Source organism: Zosterops lateralis, assembly GCF_965231275.1.
Source record: "Zosterops lateralis genome assembly, chromosome: 1".
Classification (NCBI taxonomy): domain Eukaryota; kingdom Metazoa; phylum Chordata; class Aves; order Passeriformes; family Zosteropidae; genus Zosterops; species Zosterops lateralis.
This window is the reverse complement of record NC_139762.1, coordinates 138,685,186-138,701,460: the sequence shown is the minus strand read 5'-3', so window position 1 is coordinate 138,701,460 and position 16,275 is coordinate 138,685,186. Positions and strand designations below refer to the sequence as shown.

At 36.9% G+C, this 16,275-nt stretch overlaps 1 protein-coding gene across 1 annotated transcript in view; it reads left to right on the top strand.

The window, feature by feature from the left end:
- KHDRBS3 (KH RNA binding domain containing, signal transduction associated 3) overlaps positions 1 to 16,275 on the top strand; it is an 87,071-nt gene that overhangs the window by 41,871 nt on the left and 28,925 nt on the right. The window contains exons 5-6 of the mRNA XM_083855959.1: positions 3,971 to 4,110; positions 14,198 to 14,390. Coding sequence (XP_083712085.1) covers positions 3,971 to 4,110; positions 14,198 to 14,390 — 333 coding nt within the window. The remainder of the gene's footprint in view (positions 1 to 3,970; positions 4,111 to 14,197; positions 14,391 to 16,275) is intronic.

Here is a 16,275-nt window from a genome sequence, read left to right as displayed (position 1 = left end):
GTGTCTTAATTTCCCTTTGGCTTTTCAAATGTAAGCTTATCAGAATTGTCCTAAATGCCTTAATCTCTTTCACACACACACACCCCCCCCCCGCCCCCTTGCAGCAGCCACTGAAGGAATAAGGAGCAGCTTTTTCTTTTCTAGAACTATTGTTTAGTTCACTGCTGCCAAATGCAACTTGGGTTTTATTTTCTCCGAGGTCTGTTGTATCTTTCTTAAAAAATTACCTATTTTATTTCAGGAAGGATGTCCTGATATGAATATATATGATCATGATCATAATTTACATTCTACTTACAGTGTAGAGTCACTATGACTTCCTGCGGTTTTAGATGCTAGACCCAATTTATGAATGTGGTTATTGTTCATCTTTAAGATCAATGCTGAACATAACATCACATTTGGTGCTAGAATGCGGAATACAGAATATCATTGTGGTAGCTGACTATAGCAAATATATCTCAGCCTCTCTTATTGGATCTTCAGATCATGGGCAAACATCCTTGCATTGAAGTTTAACCTCAAGCAGGTGCATTGGTGTACTCTCATTTAAACTATTGGCATTACTCAAGACGTAAGCTGGTTACTCAAAACTTAAAAACTGGTTTCAAGGGTATTTTTGGCTGTGCTTATGTTACCTTGAGTCTTAACTTTCTTCTGCAGTTTGAATTGTGGCTTCTGACTAAGTATGTTCTTTATTTTCCTTTAAATTAGCCAGTCCCCCACTCTTTGGTCGGCACTCTTGTTCAAGTATTAGATTGGTGGGTGTTGTGCTTGATACTGGTTATCTCAGAATCACTTCCTTCAGGTCAAAAACCAGGTACTTTCAACCTCACTTGCCCCTGATTGCTGGATCATACCAGGGCTCAAGGCCAGGCTGGATGGGGCCCTGAGCAACCCAATCTAGTATAAGGTGTCCCTGCCCACGGCTGGAGACTTGGAACGAGATGGTCTTTAATGTCCTTTCCATCCCAAACCATTCTGTGATTCTATGGTTATGGCAGTTTTGGCCATTAGAACAAAGCCTATTTTATTTTTGAGTAGTGGCAGTCATTTTTATTCTGACAGATACAGCACTGAAATTACCCTTGGCCATTGGTTACCAGAGTTTCTTGTTTTCCTTGTCTTTAAAGCAAAGTATAGAAATGTCTTGGAGAGAACAATCTATACCAGTTGTATGACAATGTGAGCAGAATTCACAACCTTCTCCTGTAGCCTTCTGCATATTTGGCTTGTAAGATGTGATGAAAAAGCTTTTAATGGCATTTTGAAGAGCTTGGTGGCCTTTGGAAGCTCTCACAGACTTTTCCTTAAGTAAGCTGGCAAGTAACTGTGAGGTGTAAAAAAGGTGGCTAGAAACCTGATAATTATTGATTGCTCACTGTGGGGATAAAAATCTACTTGAGTGCTTTGCAAAGCTGCAAAGGATTTTGTAGGGATCTGTCCTTACATGATATAAGTAAATACCTTTGCTAATAGTTTGAGAGATAAAGTCTTAAGCTAAATGATCCCAGGAAGAGCTGCTGCCAATGTGTTGATTTGTCTGGGTGAAAATCATAGATAAAATTTTAAACAAGGTTTAGTCAGATCATGTAAGTATGGGGACTTGTGGGATGAAAGGCTCTTGTATAAATCTTGATGTAAATGCACCCTCCATGGTTGAATAAGACCGTAGTTAGTCAGGGTAGGCAGTATATTCATAAAATGAGAGTACACCTGTTAAGCTGAAATTCAGCAGCAGCATTTGACTGTAATTCAAGTGCTGCCACTGCCTAGGCTGTTCAGAGGAGGGATGCAGTCTACAGGGTTTCCATGTCGATCTTCTAGGGGAGGAAAAGATTATTGTCTGCTTAATTTGACTTGAAGTGTGCTGCTTCCAGCAGTGAGTATTCACAAATTGACCATCTGCTACTTTTAATTGAAGAATCCATTTCAGAGTCTAATGGATTAACACTGCAGCTTATCGTGGCTGCCTTGTACTGCCCCTTCACTCTGCATCCTCCTGCTGCCTCTGGCATATGTGATAAGGGCCATGTTTTCAGTGGAGCCCTTCTCTGTAACTTAAGGCTATTCTATGTCTGGTAGTGTGCTGCAGGAAAATGAGAGCATCAGGGAAGGAAAAAGAGGGACCCAATGCACACAGTGGCAACCTGAGCACATCTTTGCTGAGGAATTAAATTAGTTGGGTATAAAATGATCAAAGGGTATTCTTCCTGGGGGCCCAGTTCTGAAAAAGATGTTTTGTGAAGAAATTATAAATGGCATCTGATACAGGCTGTCAGAACTTTGATATTGTATGTTGGTGGTACAGTTTCTTGGCATTTTGTGTCAAGATTGAAGTTCTGTTCTATACAGGACATAGAATTCAGCATTTGTAGTCAGTTCTGGTCCAGCAACAAATAAAAATAGTGGGTTTCTCTATAGCAGCTGTATAGAATATTTTGTAACACAGAATAGTGTTCAGTTTCCTGTTTGTAGTCTATTCCCTGTGATGGATTGGTTATATATTGGGTCCTGGCCATTTAATGATGGAATCTGTTTCTTAAAAGCTTCAGTTATGCCATTTGAAACAGTTATTTCAGCCTTCTAGACCTTTTTCATATTTGCTGTTTGGTTTCTGCTGCTAAATCAAGGATGATCTCAGGTGGGAAGTTGGGAGTTAAATTTCAGAACCTATTTGAGGCATCTTGGACAAAATGCTGTTATGGTGCTTTTTCTTTAAACACTGGTAACTTTCTTCAGCAATGGCATATAAAGGACAACTTTTTTATTTCCATTTATAGAAGTCTAGGAGAAACAGAATGTTACAAGGATAATTGAGAGATTTGAATTCATGGAAGTTTTAATCTCCTTTCAATGCAGGGTTATGTTTCAAATTCTGTAAGACTGACTGACAATCTTTTGATGCTTGTCTAGTGAATACATGTAATAAACTCAGATTTGCAGTGAGATGCAGATTCTTTGTTTTGTCATTGAATTGCAAAATGGGTGGTGTTAGAACAAACTTTCCTTCTTGAAATGGGAGGATTTGCAGAAGAGCTGTTGTATCAGAAGTATCCTTTTTGTTCCTGTGGGAGCTCCTATTAATATTTTGATACTCAGTATGGATGCACCTTGGGTAAAATAGTTATCTTTAATTCGCCTTTATGGCTGCATTCTGCTTGGCTCACTTTAAGTGGAGAAGAAAAGATAGAAGTATTTTTCTATCTCGAGTTCACTGCTGAGTCCGTTTTATTCCTGTGTGCTCTGCTTGTTTCAGAGGTTGACTCAAGGTCTCTGAAAACTGTGCTTGAGAAGTACCATATTAATTCTGTGTGTAAAAACCTGAGCTTTCTTTTTGCTAGACCTTGAGAGTAAAGGATTTGTGCAGTCAGAAATAAGCCGTATGTCCTTGGCATTTTTACCATTGCATATTATAGATTTTAATGTTTTCAGCTCTTCTTATTTAGATAACAGTGCATGTGTGTATTGAATGAATTCCTGTGTTTATTCTATTACTTCTGACTTTAAAAGTGTGGATTCCTAATCTATTCCTTCGTTTTCATGTGCTGTTCTCAACAGTGTATTTATTCTGTTTTGCAACTCTCTTCTCTTCCTGCTTTTGACACAGTCATTGTACCACCAGAACTACAAATTGGATCTCAGTTCAGAATGTGGGATCTTGATTTTTTTTTTCTGGTTTCCTCCTATCTCTGCAGCATTTTAACATTGCCATTTTAATATGTAAAGCTACATAAAAATATATGCAAAGGGAAAGAAAAACATGCCTGAGCAAAACAGGCAGTTATTATGTAGAATTTTCTAATAATGTTTGGACTGAATATTATTCCTATTTTATTACACACATTAAACTTTTTCAGTGTAATGTTCAATTTTTTTAAGAGGAAACTTTCAGGAGCAGTGTTTGCTGAGAGTGGTGGGTAAACAATTTGGATTTTTTTTTTCTCACTCTGCCTCCTCCTTGTTTTAGGACTACAACGATGAAATCAGACAGGCACAGCTTCAAGAGTTAACATATTTAAATGGTGGCTCAGAAAGTGCAGAAGTTCCAGTTGTCCGTGGAAAAGCATCGATTCGAGCAAGAGGAGTACCTGTTCCTGCTTTGTCCAGGTATGTGGAATTCCATTTGAATGTACCTATTTCTCCCTTTAAACACAATTTCTCCCCCAAGTAAAATACATGAAGGATTCCCAAAGGAAGAGCAAAAGGTTAGGGAAACAATTTTCATTTATTGATGAAAATTTAGTTCATTTGGGCTGAATTAGCAATGGTCCTGTGGAACTTGAATGCTGCCTTTGTAAACAAGGATAGGAGATGTTCAATCCTACTTGATTAGGATTGTGAGCAACTTGATTTCTAGCCTTGAGTTGCTCCTTTGGTGCAGTCTGTGTTTGGGCCCTGTGGAGTTCACAGCAGTAAATGTCTTACCTTGATGGACATGAATTTCAGGAGCGTCTCCAACTTACACAGTATGCTTTTATTTTTTATGGTACTAAGTTTTCATAGTCATGATGAAATGATACAGAAGTGCTCTGGAGGTAGAATTTGGATTTTCTTGTCTGAGTGGCACTTACTTGGTGAAAAGTGTCTTTTGCTTGATTTGGGGATAGGCAAAGTCTACTGCTTTTGCTGTTTATCTTCGTTGCATGAGGTGTTTTGTTTTTACTCTAGCATCCCCCATCTTCATTGCAGTACTGAGATGACAGTTTCAACTCCTTCAGGTTCTGAAGTGTGAAAACAAACCTAAATAAAGCTCATAACTGTTTGTTACAGAGTACAGGGATTGTGGCTGCAGCACCTAAGTGTTAACTGTAATGTTTTCTTTTGTTTTGTGTACAGTTCTTGTTAATGCAGCTTGAAACTTGCATTTCTGAATGCAAGTTGTAAACTAATTTCTTGTTTCAATGCATTTCTCATAAACTTATTTCTGAATAACACCCTGAGGCATTTTACCTCAGATGATAAAGCATGTTAGAAGCAGCAGCACTAAGGAAATATTCCATTTATATAGATCTGCTTAGTTAAATGTATTCTGACAATACTTCAAATGCAAGTGTATCCTGACAATAATTCAAATGCAACGCAGAGTGAATCTTAATTTAAAGAAATTATTCTTACTGTGGGTTGTGTCCTGGGAGAAAAAAAAATATTCTTTCAGTCATAAAATTGTTGCTCTTGTATTTTGTAATATTGTGTAAATATATATATATTCTGCTTTTCTTGATTTTAATGTTCTTAATAGTGTTAATTACATACCGAGGTTCACCCCCGGCATTGTAATCAGCCATGCAAGAGTTCTTTCAAATTGAAGACCTCATTTGATTTTGTAGTTGGATTTTTTTTGCAAATTTTCAATTTTTTTTTGGTTTTTAAGTAGCTGTTTGTAACTTTGCCACAGATGCCTGTAATGATTCTGCTACAGACACTCAGTACAGATACATTTGCAGTACTATTTCAAGTATTTAATTTTCCATGTCCTTCAGCTAATATTTCTGGGATACACAAGCTATTGTTTGGTTGGATCCTGTCACCAATCCTTGATAACTAATTTACACCACAGTACCTAGCATGTGCATATGTAAATAGTTTTTTAGCATACTGCATTTCTAACATTGCTAGTTCTGTCCTCTGGATTTTGGTAATTTTTTTCAAATCTGCATTTTATGCTAGTGATACAGTATTACACAATTTACAGAATCCTGCGTAGTTGGTCTCCTATTGAAGTGTCTTCAGGGTAAACTTAAATGTTATTAGTGTTTGATATGGATATGACACTAAAAGGTTGTAGTTTTGTCATCACCATTTTTCACATGTATTCTAAAGGGAAGTGAAAGTGTGTCTGTTTGACTTGTCCTTTCTTCAAGGCTCGTCTTAAACTCCAAGACATTTTTCTCTCAAATTGAAGTGCTGTTAGCATGTTCCTTAAGTGAAGTTCAGTTCTGTTGTGACTGAGATTCCTCAGCCATTGAGCTGTAGATCTCAAACTCAGTTATAATGCTCTGATTCTCTTTTGGCAGAAATGGATTTCAATGAATAATACCTTTGTTGAAGCAAAGCTTTAAAGGCTTTGTCTCAGTGTCGGATAAAACATTTTCAATAGGCAGCATCCCTGAGATACCCAGGAGAAGTTGAAGCCTCAGAAGACTTGCAAAACAAAGTCTAAAACCTTGATCCTAACCTTTCTTTGTAATCTGCAGAATGGTTTTGTGATACCAGCCTTTATACATGAAACATCCTGTTCAATGTGTTTAAGTTCCCCCTTTTGAAACTCCTGAATAATTTCAGTTAAAAAAAAAGTACTAATTTATGCTTTTTTCTCCTTATAAGACATGTGAGAGCTGGATATAATACGTCTTATGACATCTATTTTTAGCGCCCTAACAAAATTTTATTTTGTAGAAAACAATACATTTGTGTTTGCATACAAAAATTCTAGTGTATGTGCAGACATTTCCGTGTGTGGTGATTTCCTAATGGTTGTGGTTTGGCAACTCTCTATTCTGTTCTGGATTGTTCCAAATTTTCTTGACTAAATTTTTATTACTCTAGAGCTAAGTAAGGTTTTGTGGGTGACTGGATGGAATTTGTTCTGGAAGAGCTCTGTGTGTGTGTTGTGAGCTTTACATTCAGGAATGTTCTTTTCTCATCATTGATCTTGGAGGATACAGCTGCCTACTTATAACTATTTCCGTTTTCTCCACCTTGCCTCAGGTTTTTGTCCCTAATACAGTTAAAGATGACCTTCAGATATAATCACAGCACTTCTATTTTCGGTAGAGTTCATGCTGAGCACTTAAACTATTTTGACATAAACTCCTCCTCTGTTACAACCAGAAGGGAAAGTGGTGAAAGTCTGGTTTTTATTCCTTTGTTTCAGTGGAAGGTGTTGCCCTCAAGGTTGCCTATGGCAACAGAGTTGGAATTTGATGATCTTTAAGGTCCCTTCCACCCCAAACCTTTCTATGACTCTATACATGTTAATGTACACCCCTAAGGAGCTTTTGCAACTAAAACAGCATTTCTCTAAAACGCCATACTATTTTAAGAATAAAAATAAGATTCAAAGATCACTCAATTTTGACTCCAACTGAGATGTTTAAGAAAAGTGAAATTCTAGAGGATGATAGTAATAAGTCTAAGAATTTGGCCAAAAGTTCCTCAATACCTTGGGGTGGCACGGGAGGAACCTTTTTGTGTCACTTATGGCTAAGAATCAGTGCTAGAATTGCAAAATGGTTTAGGTTGGAAAAGACACTTAAAGACCATCTCATTTCACCCCCAGTCATGGGCAGGACACCTTCCCCTTGACCAAGTTGCTCAGAGTCCCACCCTGGCATTGAACACTTCCAGGGATGAGGCATCTGCAACTTCTCTGGACAACCTATTCAGTCTCACCACCCTCATCGTAAATTTCTTCCTTATGTCCAATCTCAACCTGCCCTCTTCAGCTGAAAGCTGATGCCCCTCATCCTATCATATGGACCCTGATAAAATTACTCTTTTTCTTATGGGCACCTCCACTTAGTTACTGAAAGGTTACAATAAGGTAAAGCTGGCTGAGTTTACACCCCAGATTAAGAGAGATTTGTATTTGAAAACAATCTCATTAAAGAAAATGGCAGATTTCTAATTTCTGCTTTCAAGAGGGTGTGGAGATTTTTTATTTTTTTTTACTTTTCCATTTATTATTTGTGTTTCATGCTGTGCATGGCTGGGGTCCTAATGGTTGAATATCTGTCACTGTCTGGAGAAAATTAAAACTGCTGCAGAAGCTGTGAGTTAGAACTTGCTGTCTTATATGTTAGAAGTAAGATGAGCTGATGTGGATCACTGCTGCAGTGTGTTCACAACTTCCAGTTGCTTTTCTGACATGTCTGGAATGAACTGGTTTCTTTTTTTGAAGAATAATATTTTTCTTGAGAACATGTAGGTAGTAAAGTGCAAAAGATGCTGTAGCAAACAACATTTGACAAAGCCAAAGGCAGATATTAATAATGTTCACTGTGTTTTGTTTTAATTTTGATCTCCCATTTTCTACAAAATTGAAACATGGGCATATGTATTGCTGTTTTAAAATAAAAATATTAAATAAAACTTAAGTAAGAATGCTAACTCAGTGGTGGCACTTTTGCTTTTTTCAAAAAGGATAGAAATTCAGGAATCTGCGTTGTATCCAGATCTCAGTGTTTCAGTATTTTAAAGTACCAGCACTGAAATAACAGGTCTGTTATTTTTCAGATGTCTAATATAAAACAAAAATATTTACTGCTTTAGGAACATTGAATGTAGCTGGCTGTGCTCAAATGAAGATAATATATCAACATCTGGTTACCAAATTCGTTAGATCTATTTATTGAACAGTGTAAATGCCTATCTATATATATAGATATATAGAACTATGAATGTTAAAATTAGAGAACTTCAAGTGTTTCCTCATTGAATAATACAGTGTTCAAGAACCAGTCCTAAATTTTGATGTTTCTAGAGGGAGACAGTGAAAAGGATCTTTATAACATAAACTGTTCCTATATTTTGTTTTACTGAAAGTGAAGCTGTGGAATGATTCTAGTTGTGACTTCATGATCAGAAAAATTTTACTTACCCAGCCATCCAGTGATAGGCTAAATTTGAAATAAAAATCAGTGTGATTCTAGAGCAGAGAATGTGCTAAATGAAATTACGAAAGTAGCTATTGCTGAGGGCAGCTGGAGATGAGTGTAAGATGCTGTGCCTGCTACTGTGGTCCAACTTTGTTTGCTGGAAATAAATCCTAGAAACTCTGTGGGACTACTAGAAAGTATTCATGTCAAATATTATTGCTAACAAAGGCCAAAGAAGAAGTCTCTAAGTTGTATAAATTGATAAAATACTATTTCAGTGGGAATCAATTATTATATTAGTACTTTTGAATTCCAACTGAACACCCACAAATGTTTTGAGTCTAACATTTTGTGGCATAGTACTAAGTGGTATTACATCTTGGTGTTAGATTTTGTTGAGAATGTTTTTACACATCAAATAAATTCAGGATTCAAACAATGAGATGTTAATCGCAAAATGCAATACTATAGTAATACTGTAAGTGGGTACAGTAAGGTGGACTTTGCATTTGCACGTTTTTAGACATTACCCATCTTCTATCATTACTCCACAGTGTTCACAAATCACCTTGACACCTTCTGACACTTTCATTAGAGGCTTTTTTCCCCTTCTCTAGTATGTTTATAGTTTTATAAAAATTGTGCTTCACTTTGCATTTTCTTTTTCCTCATATACTGAATTGCAAGTGTAAGTAATGAAATAATGTCATGAGAGGAGAGTTAGATTCCAAGAAAAACAGTGTTCATGACAGTATCTTCAAGCAATGATGTGGTATCTGAGTTAAATTAGATTAGTCCTTCTGTTTGGTAGTGAAACAAAAGATATTAAATGAGTTACTGTGATTTGCTTTACTTAGTCTAGTCCATGGTACACAGATGTAAAAGCCCTTTTTAATGCAGACCCTACAAGATAATTACTCAACTTTGAGATTAAAATTATTCAGAATTAAACAATCTGAATCACTTGTGTGATTTAATGGAGAAGGGTTAACTTCTACACTGGATTCACCACTGCCAGATTAATAAACTCAGGAAAATCAAACCCAAAGTGATTATAGAGATGAAACAAATATTCCAAATTTCCTTGAAGCAGTAACAGTGTGGCAATAAAATGTTTCTTTGAGAGCAGGGCACAATGGACTCACGTAGATGAGCATTTTGTTGCTAAAGCCATTTTGGAAGTGACAGTAACAGCACCTGGCTAGGCAATAGGATTTGCTGTGTGTTTACTGCCAATAACTAAGTACTAGTGTGTGTTTGATAGAAATTGCAGGTAACAGGTACTTAAAGTGTTTCTCAAAAACATAGCAAAAAGAAAATCAAATGCTGGTGTCCCCTTTGCTGCTCCAGTATGTGTGTACTGCAGTGTTGTACTCTGAGGGGTTATTGGCAAGACCTTTTTATTTCACCTTTCCTGAAAATAAGACACTTTAACTCTATTCCAGAGTATTTGCACAATCAAAGTACTCAGAAAGTTTGGGAGGTTCAGTGCTTATTTGTGCATGCCATCAGCCTGGATACATCAGCAACATCTTACATCAGCACTGTAAGAAGTTTTTGTGGATTCTTACTCATAAGGGGTTCTTACTGAGGACATTCAAAAGATTTCTGACAGGCAGAAGTTACACCATGGTAGAGAGGAGGTGAAATAAAGAAAAAAAACCTTGCTTGTATTTTAGAATATGAGGTGGTAGTCAAGGCTGACAATGGGCTGCCAAACCAGCTTTGATAATGTGTAACTTGTTACAAAGTTTTTACAAAGAAAACAAAACTAAGCAGCAGTCTGGTAGCAAAAACAAGGAATGTTGGTGGCACTTGAAATTTGGCCTGCAGAAGGATGTCTTTGGGCAAAGGAGCAGGCAGTGGAAGTGGTCTAGGAGCCGTGAGAAGTTTGATTTGATGATAAGGTATCTCTGAATGTGATAAAACAGAGCTGGAATAAAATATGTAGAATAATTGTTCTAATTATTAGTGGTAGGACAAAGATTCTTTAATAGGTGAGATAGTTGTAGAAGGGAAAGGGTAGAGAACAGACCCTCTGTGCAGTTTCTTCAGAGGCTTCAGAAGCAGATGGATACCCCTCAAAAGTAGTTGATTAGGAGATGAAAAGTCCAGGAAAGAATGAAAAGGAGCCCAGTATCTCCTATTCCACTGTTCCCCTTGAGGAAGGTGTAGATTGTGCTGAGGACACTCCTCAGCCTTCTGCATTTCTCTGTTTCTGTTGAATCCAAAAGGAGCCCAGTATCTCCTATTCCATGTTCCCCTTGAGGAAGGTGTAGATTGTGCTGAGGACACCCCTCAGCCTTCTCCATTCCTCTGTTTCTGTTGGATCCATCAGGTAAGTCTCAATTGTCATTTGTAGTATGAAGTGCCTTAATCTGTTTAATTGTTCCTGATATTGTGAATGGTTCTGGACAGCTTGTCATCTTTGACAGTTTCTGATGCGCTTCCAGTTATTTTATGTTTGGAGTTGTTTTTTTTTTAATTAGGAAATATGTTGATTTAGGAAACAAGTCTGTGAATACACAGTTGAGTAGCAAAGTTTTGTGTGTACTCATGTTTTCTAAAATTGTATTTTTTAATGTCCTGACCTCTGGGCCAGCCCTAATTCTAGATGTTCTATAGGCAGTCATAGTGCAGAACCTATTAGTTTGTGTAATGGTAGGATATATAAGTTTATATTTGTGTAGATAAACTCCCAAGTGTCCCTTCTTGTAAGCTGGAATTTTTTTAGCTATTTTCCTTTCTAAAACATTCACATTGGGATTCAGCTACAGATTAGAGTAGGCACCTGAATCTCTGTTGCAGTTTACTGAAAAATAGTGCACAAAGTTTTTTTGCTCATTTTGTTCTGTAATTTGTCTCTGAAGCATTGGCAGCACTATCCAGTGGATTACTGTAAGAACTGTTCTATGTTGAGAACCTTGTTCAGTTATTCTTGATTGTGTGGCAGAATCTTAATGTGCATGTAGACATTCATATATACGTATTGATCTGCACTGGTGATTGAGGCTCATTCTGGGAGGTTTCCTGATTCTGGGACAATTGGAGGACTTCAGTTATCTTGGACCTGCTTTTTTGAGTATTTTATTAGGATTCTTCCTTTGAGGTTGGAGTTGGGTTCAGACTTTCAAGTGATACCTCTTTTAAAACCTGTAATAGTTTTACCAAGCTCCTATTGCCCTTTCTCAAGCTTTTTCTTTTTTGATAATTTTTGTGTATTTGCTCTGTCTCCCCATATCATATATATGCATTTTACTCTTCTAAGCATTTTTAAACATAATTTGTGTAGTTGCCCTTTTCAAATGAAGCAATACCTGAACAGATCTGTTGTTTTTGCAAAGGTGTGCAAAGGGTCCTGTTCAAGTGGTTCCTCAATATTTTTGTGTCTGTTCATTGTAAATATCCATCAAGCTTCTTTAGTTTCCCTATAACCTCTTTAGAAATAACAATTCCTAAATTAAAAGGATATACATTTTACAATATGCAAACTTTTATACAAGTTTACAGAAATTACAATTCATTGTTTCTAAAAATTTCTTTACATCATAACCTGATACAACTCAAATCTGTTTGGTGCTGATTAACCTCTCCTGTCACTGGATTTTCTGTCTTGGAGCTTTTCCAGTCTCCTCCAGCCTGGTGCAGTAAGAGAGAACCATACATCTCAGATTAAGAGATCCTGTAGGAAGGATGAACAAAGTTATGAAAAGTTCATTAATTATCTCATAATACAAGAGAAATATTATTTCCCACCCATCACCATTCCAATCCTATTAACTGTTTTTTGAAATGCAGAAAAGACCGCATCACATGGATCTGGTTTTATAATTACTTCTCAAGACTAAATCTATGCTACCTTGAAAAACTGTTCCTTTTTTCTTCCCTTAAATGTTTGTCCATGATTTTCAGCATATCCCATTTCCTACTTTTTCACTTGCACCCTGCCTGAAGAGATGCTGTCATGATTATGCCTAGCCTAGTGATTCTTGAATCTTTTTACTGACTTTTTTTTTTTAACTTGGTATTGACTATGGTCTATGCCACTTCCCTTTCTCTGGCTTCTCTTGGAAAGTATCACCTTTGCTATTTCTTTATATCACTTCAGCAGGCTGTGTCTGGGAACTTCACTGCTCACCCCTGCCCCCAGTACAGTGAAGTCAAATAAGTAGCTGGTACCTTGTCCTGAGGAGGCATTCTACAGATTAGCCAAAACCAAGTAATGAGCACAGTTTTAAATCACTTATTCTCCAGGCTTGTTTGAAATACTTCATGGCTGTGTTTTGACCAGTAATTAAAATTAATAAAATCTATCCTGGTTGTATTTTTACATTTTTTGCATTCCTCATTCAGTGATGCAGTTTTTGAAATACCTCTTGTTTGTGTTAAAATTGCCTTGTTTTCTGATTTGTTTATTGATGTGAACTTACACAACTTGTATGCAATGGGATAGGAAATCATGAGGCCAAATCTGGATCTTTATAATACTGTTCAAGTTGGAATTTTTTTCTGTAATCAGGACACTTTTACTCAATTACTGTTCTTGAGATTAATTAGATAATGGTTTGATAGGTAGAAAGACAAGGTAGAGCTTGAGCCTTGTTTCCTTCTGTGTATCTGTTAGAATGTATGATAAGGGTCTGACTTTGGAATGATTCCATTTGCCAACAGCAGTCATGCAGTCTCAATTATAGTTCATGAGTTGAAATTATCTCCTTAAAAAGATGTCTATTAGCAATGTTTTAGATATCCTGTTTAAAAGAGTGAATGATGGAAATTTCTCACAGATTGTACCTCTAAATCTCTCCCCTTACTACAGTGAGCCAGGAGGAAAAGCCACTTCTAAATGGATCAAATGTTTTTTTGAGAACTGGTTCAACTGAAGTCTCATATTTTTCTTCCATGTGTTAAGTGTCCAAAATAATGGAATGCAAATTAGTGCTTATCATGCTTTCAGAATTTTTAGACCAAATATACTGTTGTTTAGTGTTCTTATATATATGTAGGACATCAGGTTATATCCTGTAATCACCCTGCATGTTTTATTACATTTGAATGTTTCCCAAAACAGACATCTAAAATTCTGAAATCTCTTCAGAAGCAGAAGAAAATGTAATTTTTGTGACCCACTCAGTATCTCACACTCAGTGTGATTTTTTTGGGTTGTATTCAGAAGTTTTCATGAGATCAGAAGGGAATGGCAACTGATTCCTGTGTGCAGGGTTTGAGTATGATATAGCCTGACACCTTCAAATGAAGCTGTTATCTTGTGCTGGTGATTTCACATACTACAAGTCCAATTCCAGTGAAGTTGACTGATTCCAGCAGATTGTTTTGGGTGTGTCTGTGTGTGAGAGAATGACTCAACTCAGTGCAAGGTTCATCACTGAATCCCATGTCTAGTTTGTATCTTCCAGCATTTTTTGCATAATATGTGTAATCAAATTTAAACCTACAGAGAAATTACCAACTCTAACTCTCTTCTAGACTTTTTCTGGCTGCAGCAAAGCCAAACTGTGATGATATGAGGGAGGGAGGTGTTGGAAGGCAGGCTCTGGGTGTAAGTGTTTAATGGTGAGTGATCCATGTGTTCACAGAGGCCGTGGGGGAGTGCCTCCACCACCAGCAGGAGTGCCCAGGGGGGCACCAGCTCCCAGGGGAGTCCCTCCCAGCAGAGGACCAGTCAGCCGGAGCCGGGGGCTTCTGGCACCCAGAGCACGAGGAGTTCCGCCCCCGGCGGGGTACCGGCCCCTGCCGCCGCCCCCGGCACAGGAGACCTATGGGGAATACGTAAGTGCAGCTGGGGATGTGCTGGGCACGGGGTGTGTGTCGTTCTGCAGAGGTCACGGCCCTTCAGAACTCTGTACAGTCTTTGTAATTAGTAATTTATAGTCTCTGTAATCTCTGACAAATGTGGTCAACTGTCTTTACCATTTCTGACTTGTTTAATTTTTATAAAATCACCATATCTATATACACTCCACCATAAAAACATTTACAATGCATTTGGCAAAATAGTTATGTACCTCTTAAATGTTTAATATTAGGTTTCTACTTTCCAAAAAATCTGAAAAATCACAATATTGTAGCTTTTAATTCTCAGCTACAACAGAATATTCTAATCTTCCTTCCTAAGCCTGTCTTTGTGGTCATATAGTTGTTTAATGATTAGACAAGTAAAATATTAGTATGAAAGCTTCAGAACTAATCCTAAAATTCTAGCAATACATGTGTATCTCAATAAGCCATACATATTCATTTTGATTTTATTGTGTTAAACATTAGAATCATATTAAAATACTTTTTATGTTGTATATGACAAAATTATGCAGTTATGAATTGTGAAGGGAAAGTTAAATTGAACTTAAAGAGCAGTAAGATCAAGAAAAAAATCATTAATTCAAAACTATAGTGATAAAAATGAATTTAGTTTTAGAGAATAATAATACCTTCAAGGACAGTGCTTTTAATACTTTATATGTACACTAAAGGTTTTAGTGTGCCCTCTTTACAGCCAAGTGTGTCTGGACTTTTTTCTCTGTTGTTTAGACTAACAGGAAAGGAGATTCTGCATTCCTGAAAATGGCTTTGCTATTTAGATTTTTTTGCTTTTCTACAAACCTTTCTTTCACTACCTTTGCTTCTCTTCTTCCAAAGATCCCCACCAAAACCATCTACATCAAATACCAGGTTGTTTTCCTTTTGGCAGAAACCCAGTTTTCTACATAACACTTGTAGCTTTATTAGGGAAGAAATTTAATGTTGCTAATGTAAACATTTATGCATATAACTGAACAACTCAGAAGAAGGTAATGTAGTTCATTAATTTTAAGGAAGAATAACAACACGCCTAAATTTCCCCTGGCTATACTTGACTAGTCAAAGTGGGTACTGCAAATAAGTGGTTCTCTCACAATGCTTTGAAAGGAACCAGTCCTCATTGAACAGCCTGTTTCCAGGACATACATTCTAGAACACACAGAGATGGTTTAATATAAACTTCTTTGAGTGACTTTATATTTATATATAATCTGCTATTTAGAGCATGTGTCTATAGAAGTGGCGTGAAAGTAACAGCTGTTTGCCTCAGTATCCTGAAGTATGCTTCACTTCTGGGGGAATAATTAGAAAAAAGAACTGTACCGAAAAATGGTGCTGTGCTAAATAACTTCTGAAAATAATTTTCTTTAGAACTGGATCACTTATCTTCCAAAAAAGATACCTTTGATGTGATGGATATAGTTAGATAGATACAGTACTTAAAGCTATAGTTGATAAAGCAGTGCTGGATGATCTATTTTTTTCTTTAGAAGAACATTTAGCAGGGTCATAAGCCATTGGTGTATTGCATGTTCAGTGTTAAATTTGATGCATGGTGTTTTTTTAGCTGTTCATTTGCAGTACATTATCTGAGTGCCTTAACTATGTCTTCTGCAGGTTAAGGGAGCATGGTAGGAGTCATTAGTAGTATTTCTGCCCCTTCTTTACTAATTCCTATTTAGTTATATCTAATACTAAAGCATTAGTTTGCCAACCTGAGCAGAATAAGGTCTGGTTGATTGAGAAGTGTGTGTAGAATGAGAACATCAGAAAGACTGGGAGATTCAATAAGATATTGTAAGCACCATCAAAGCTTTGGAGACTGAGATATCCAGAAAGGTGACAGAGAAACCTT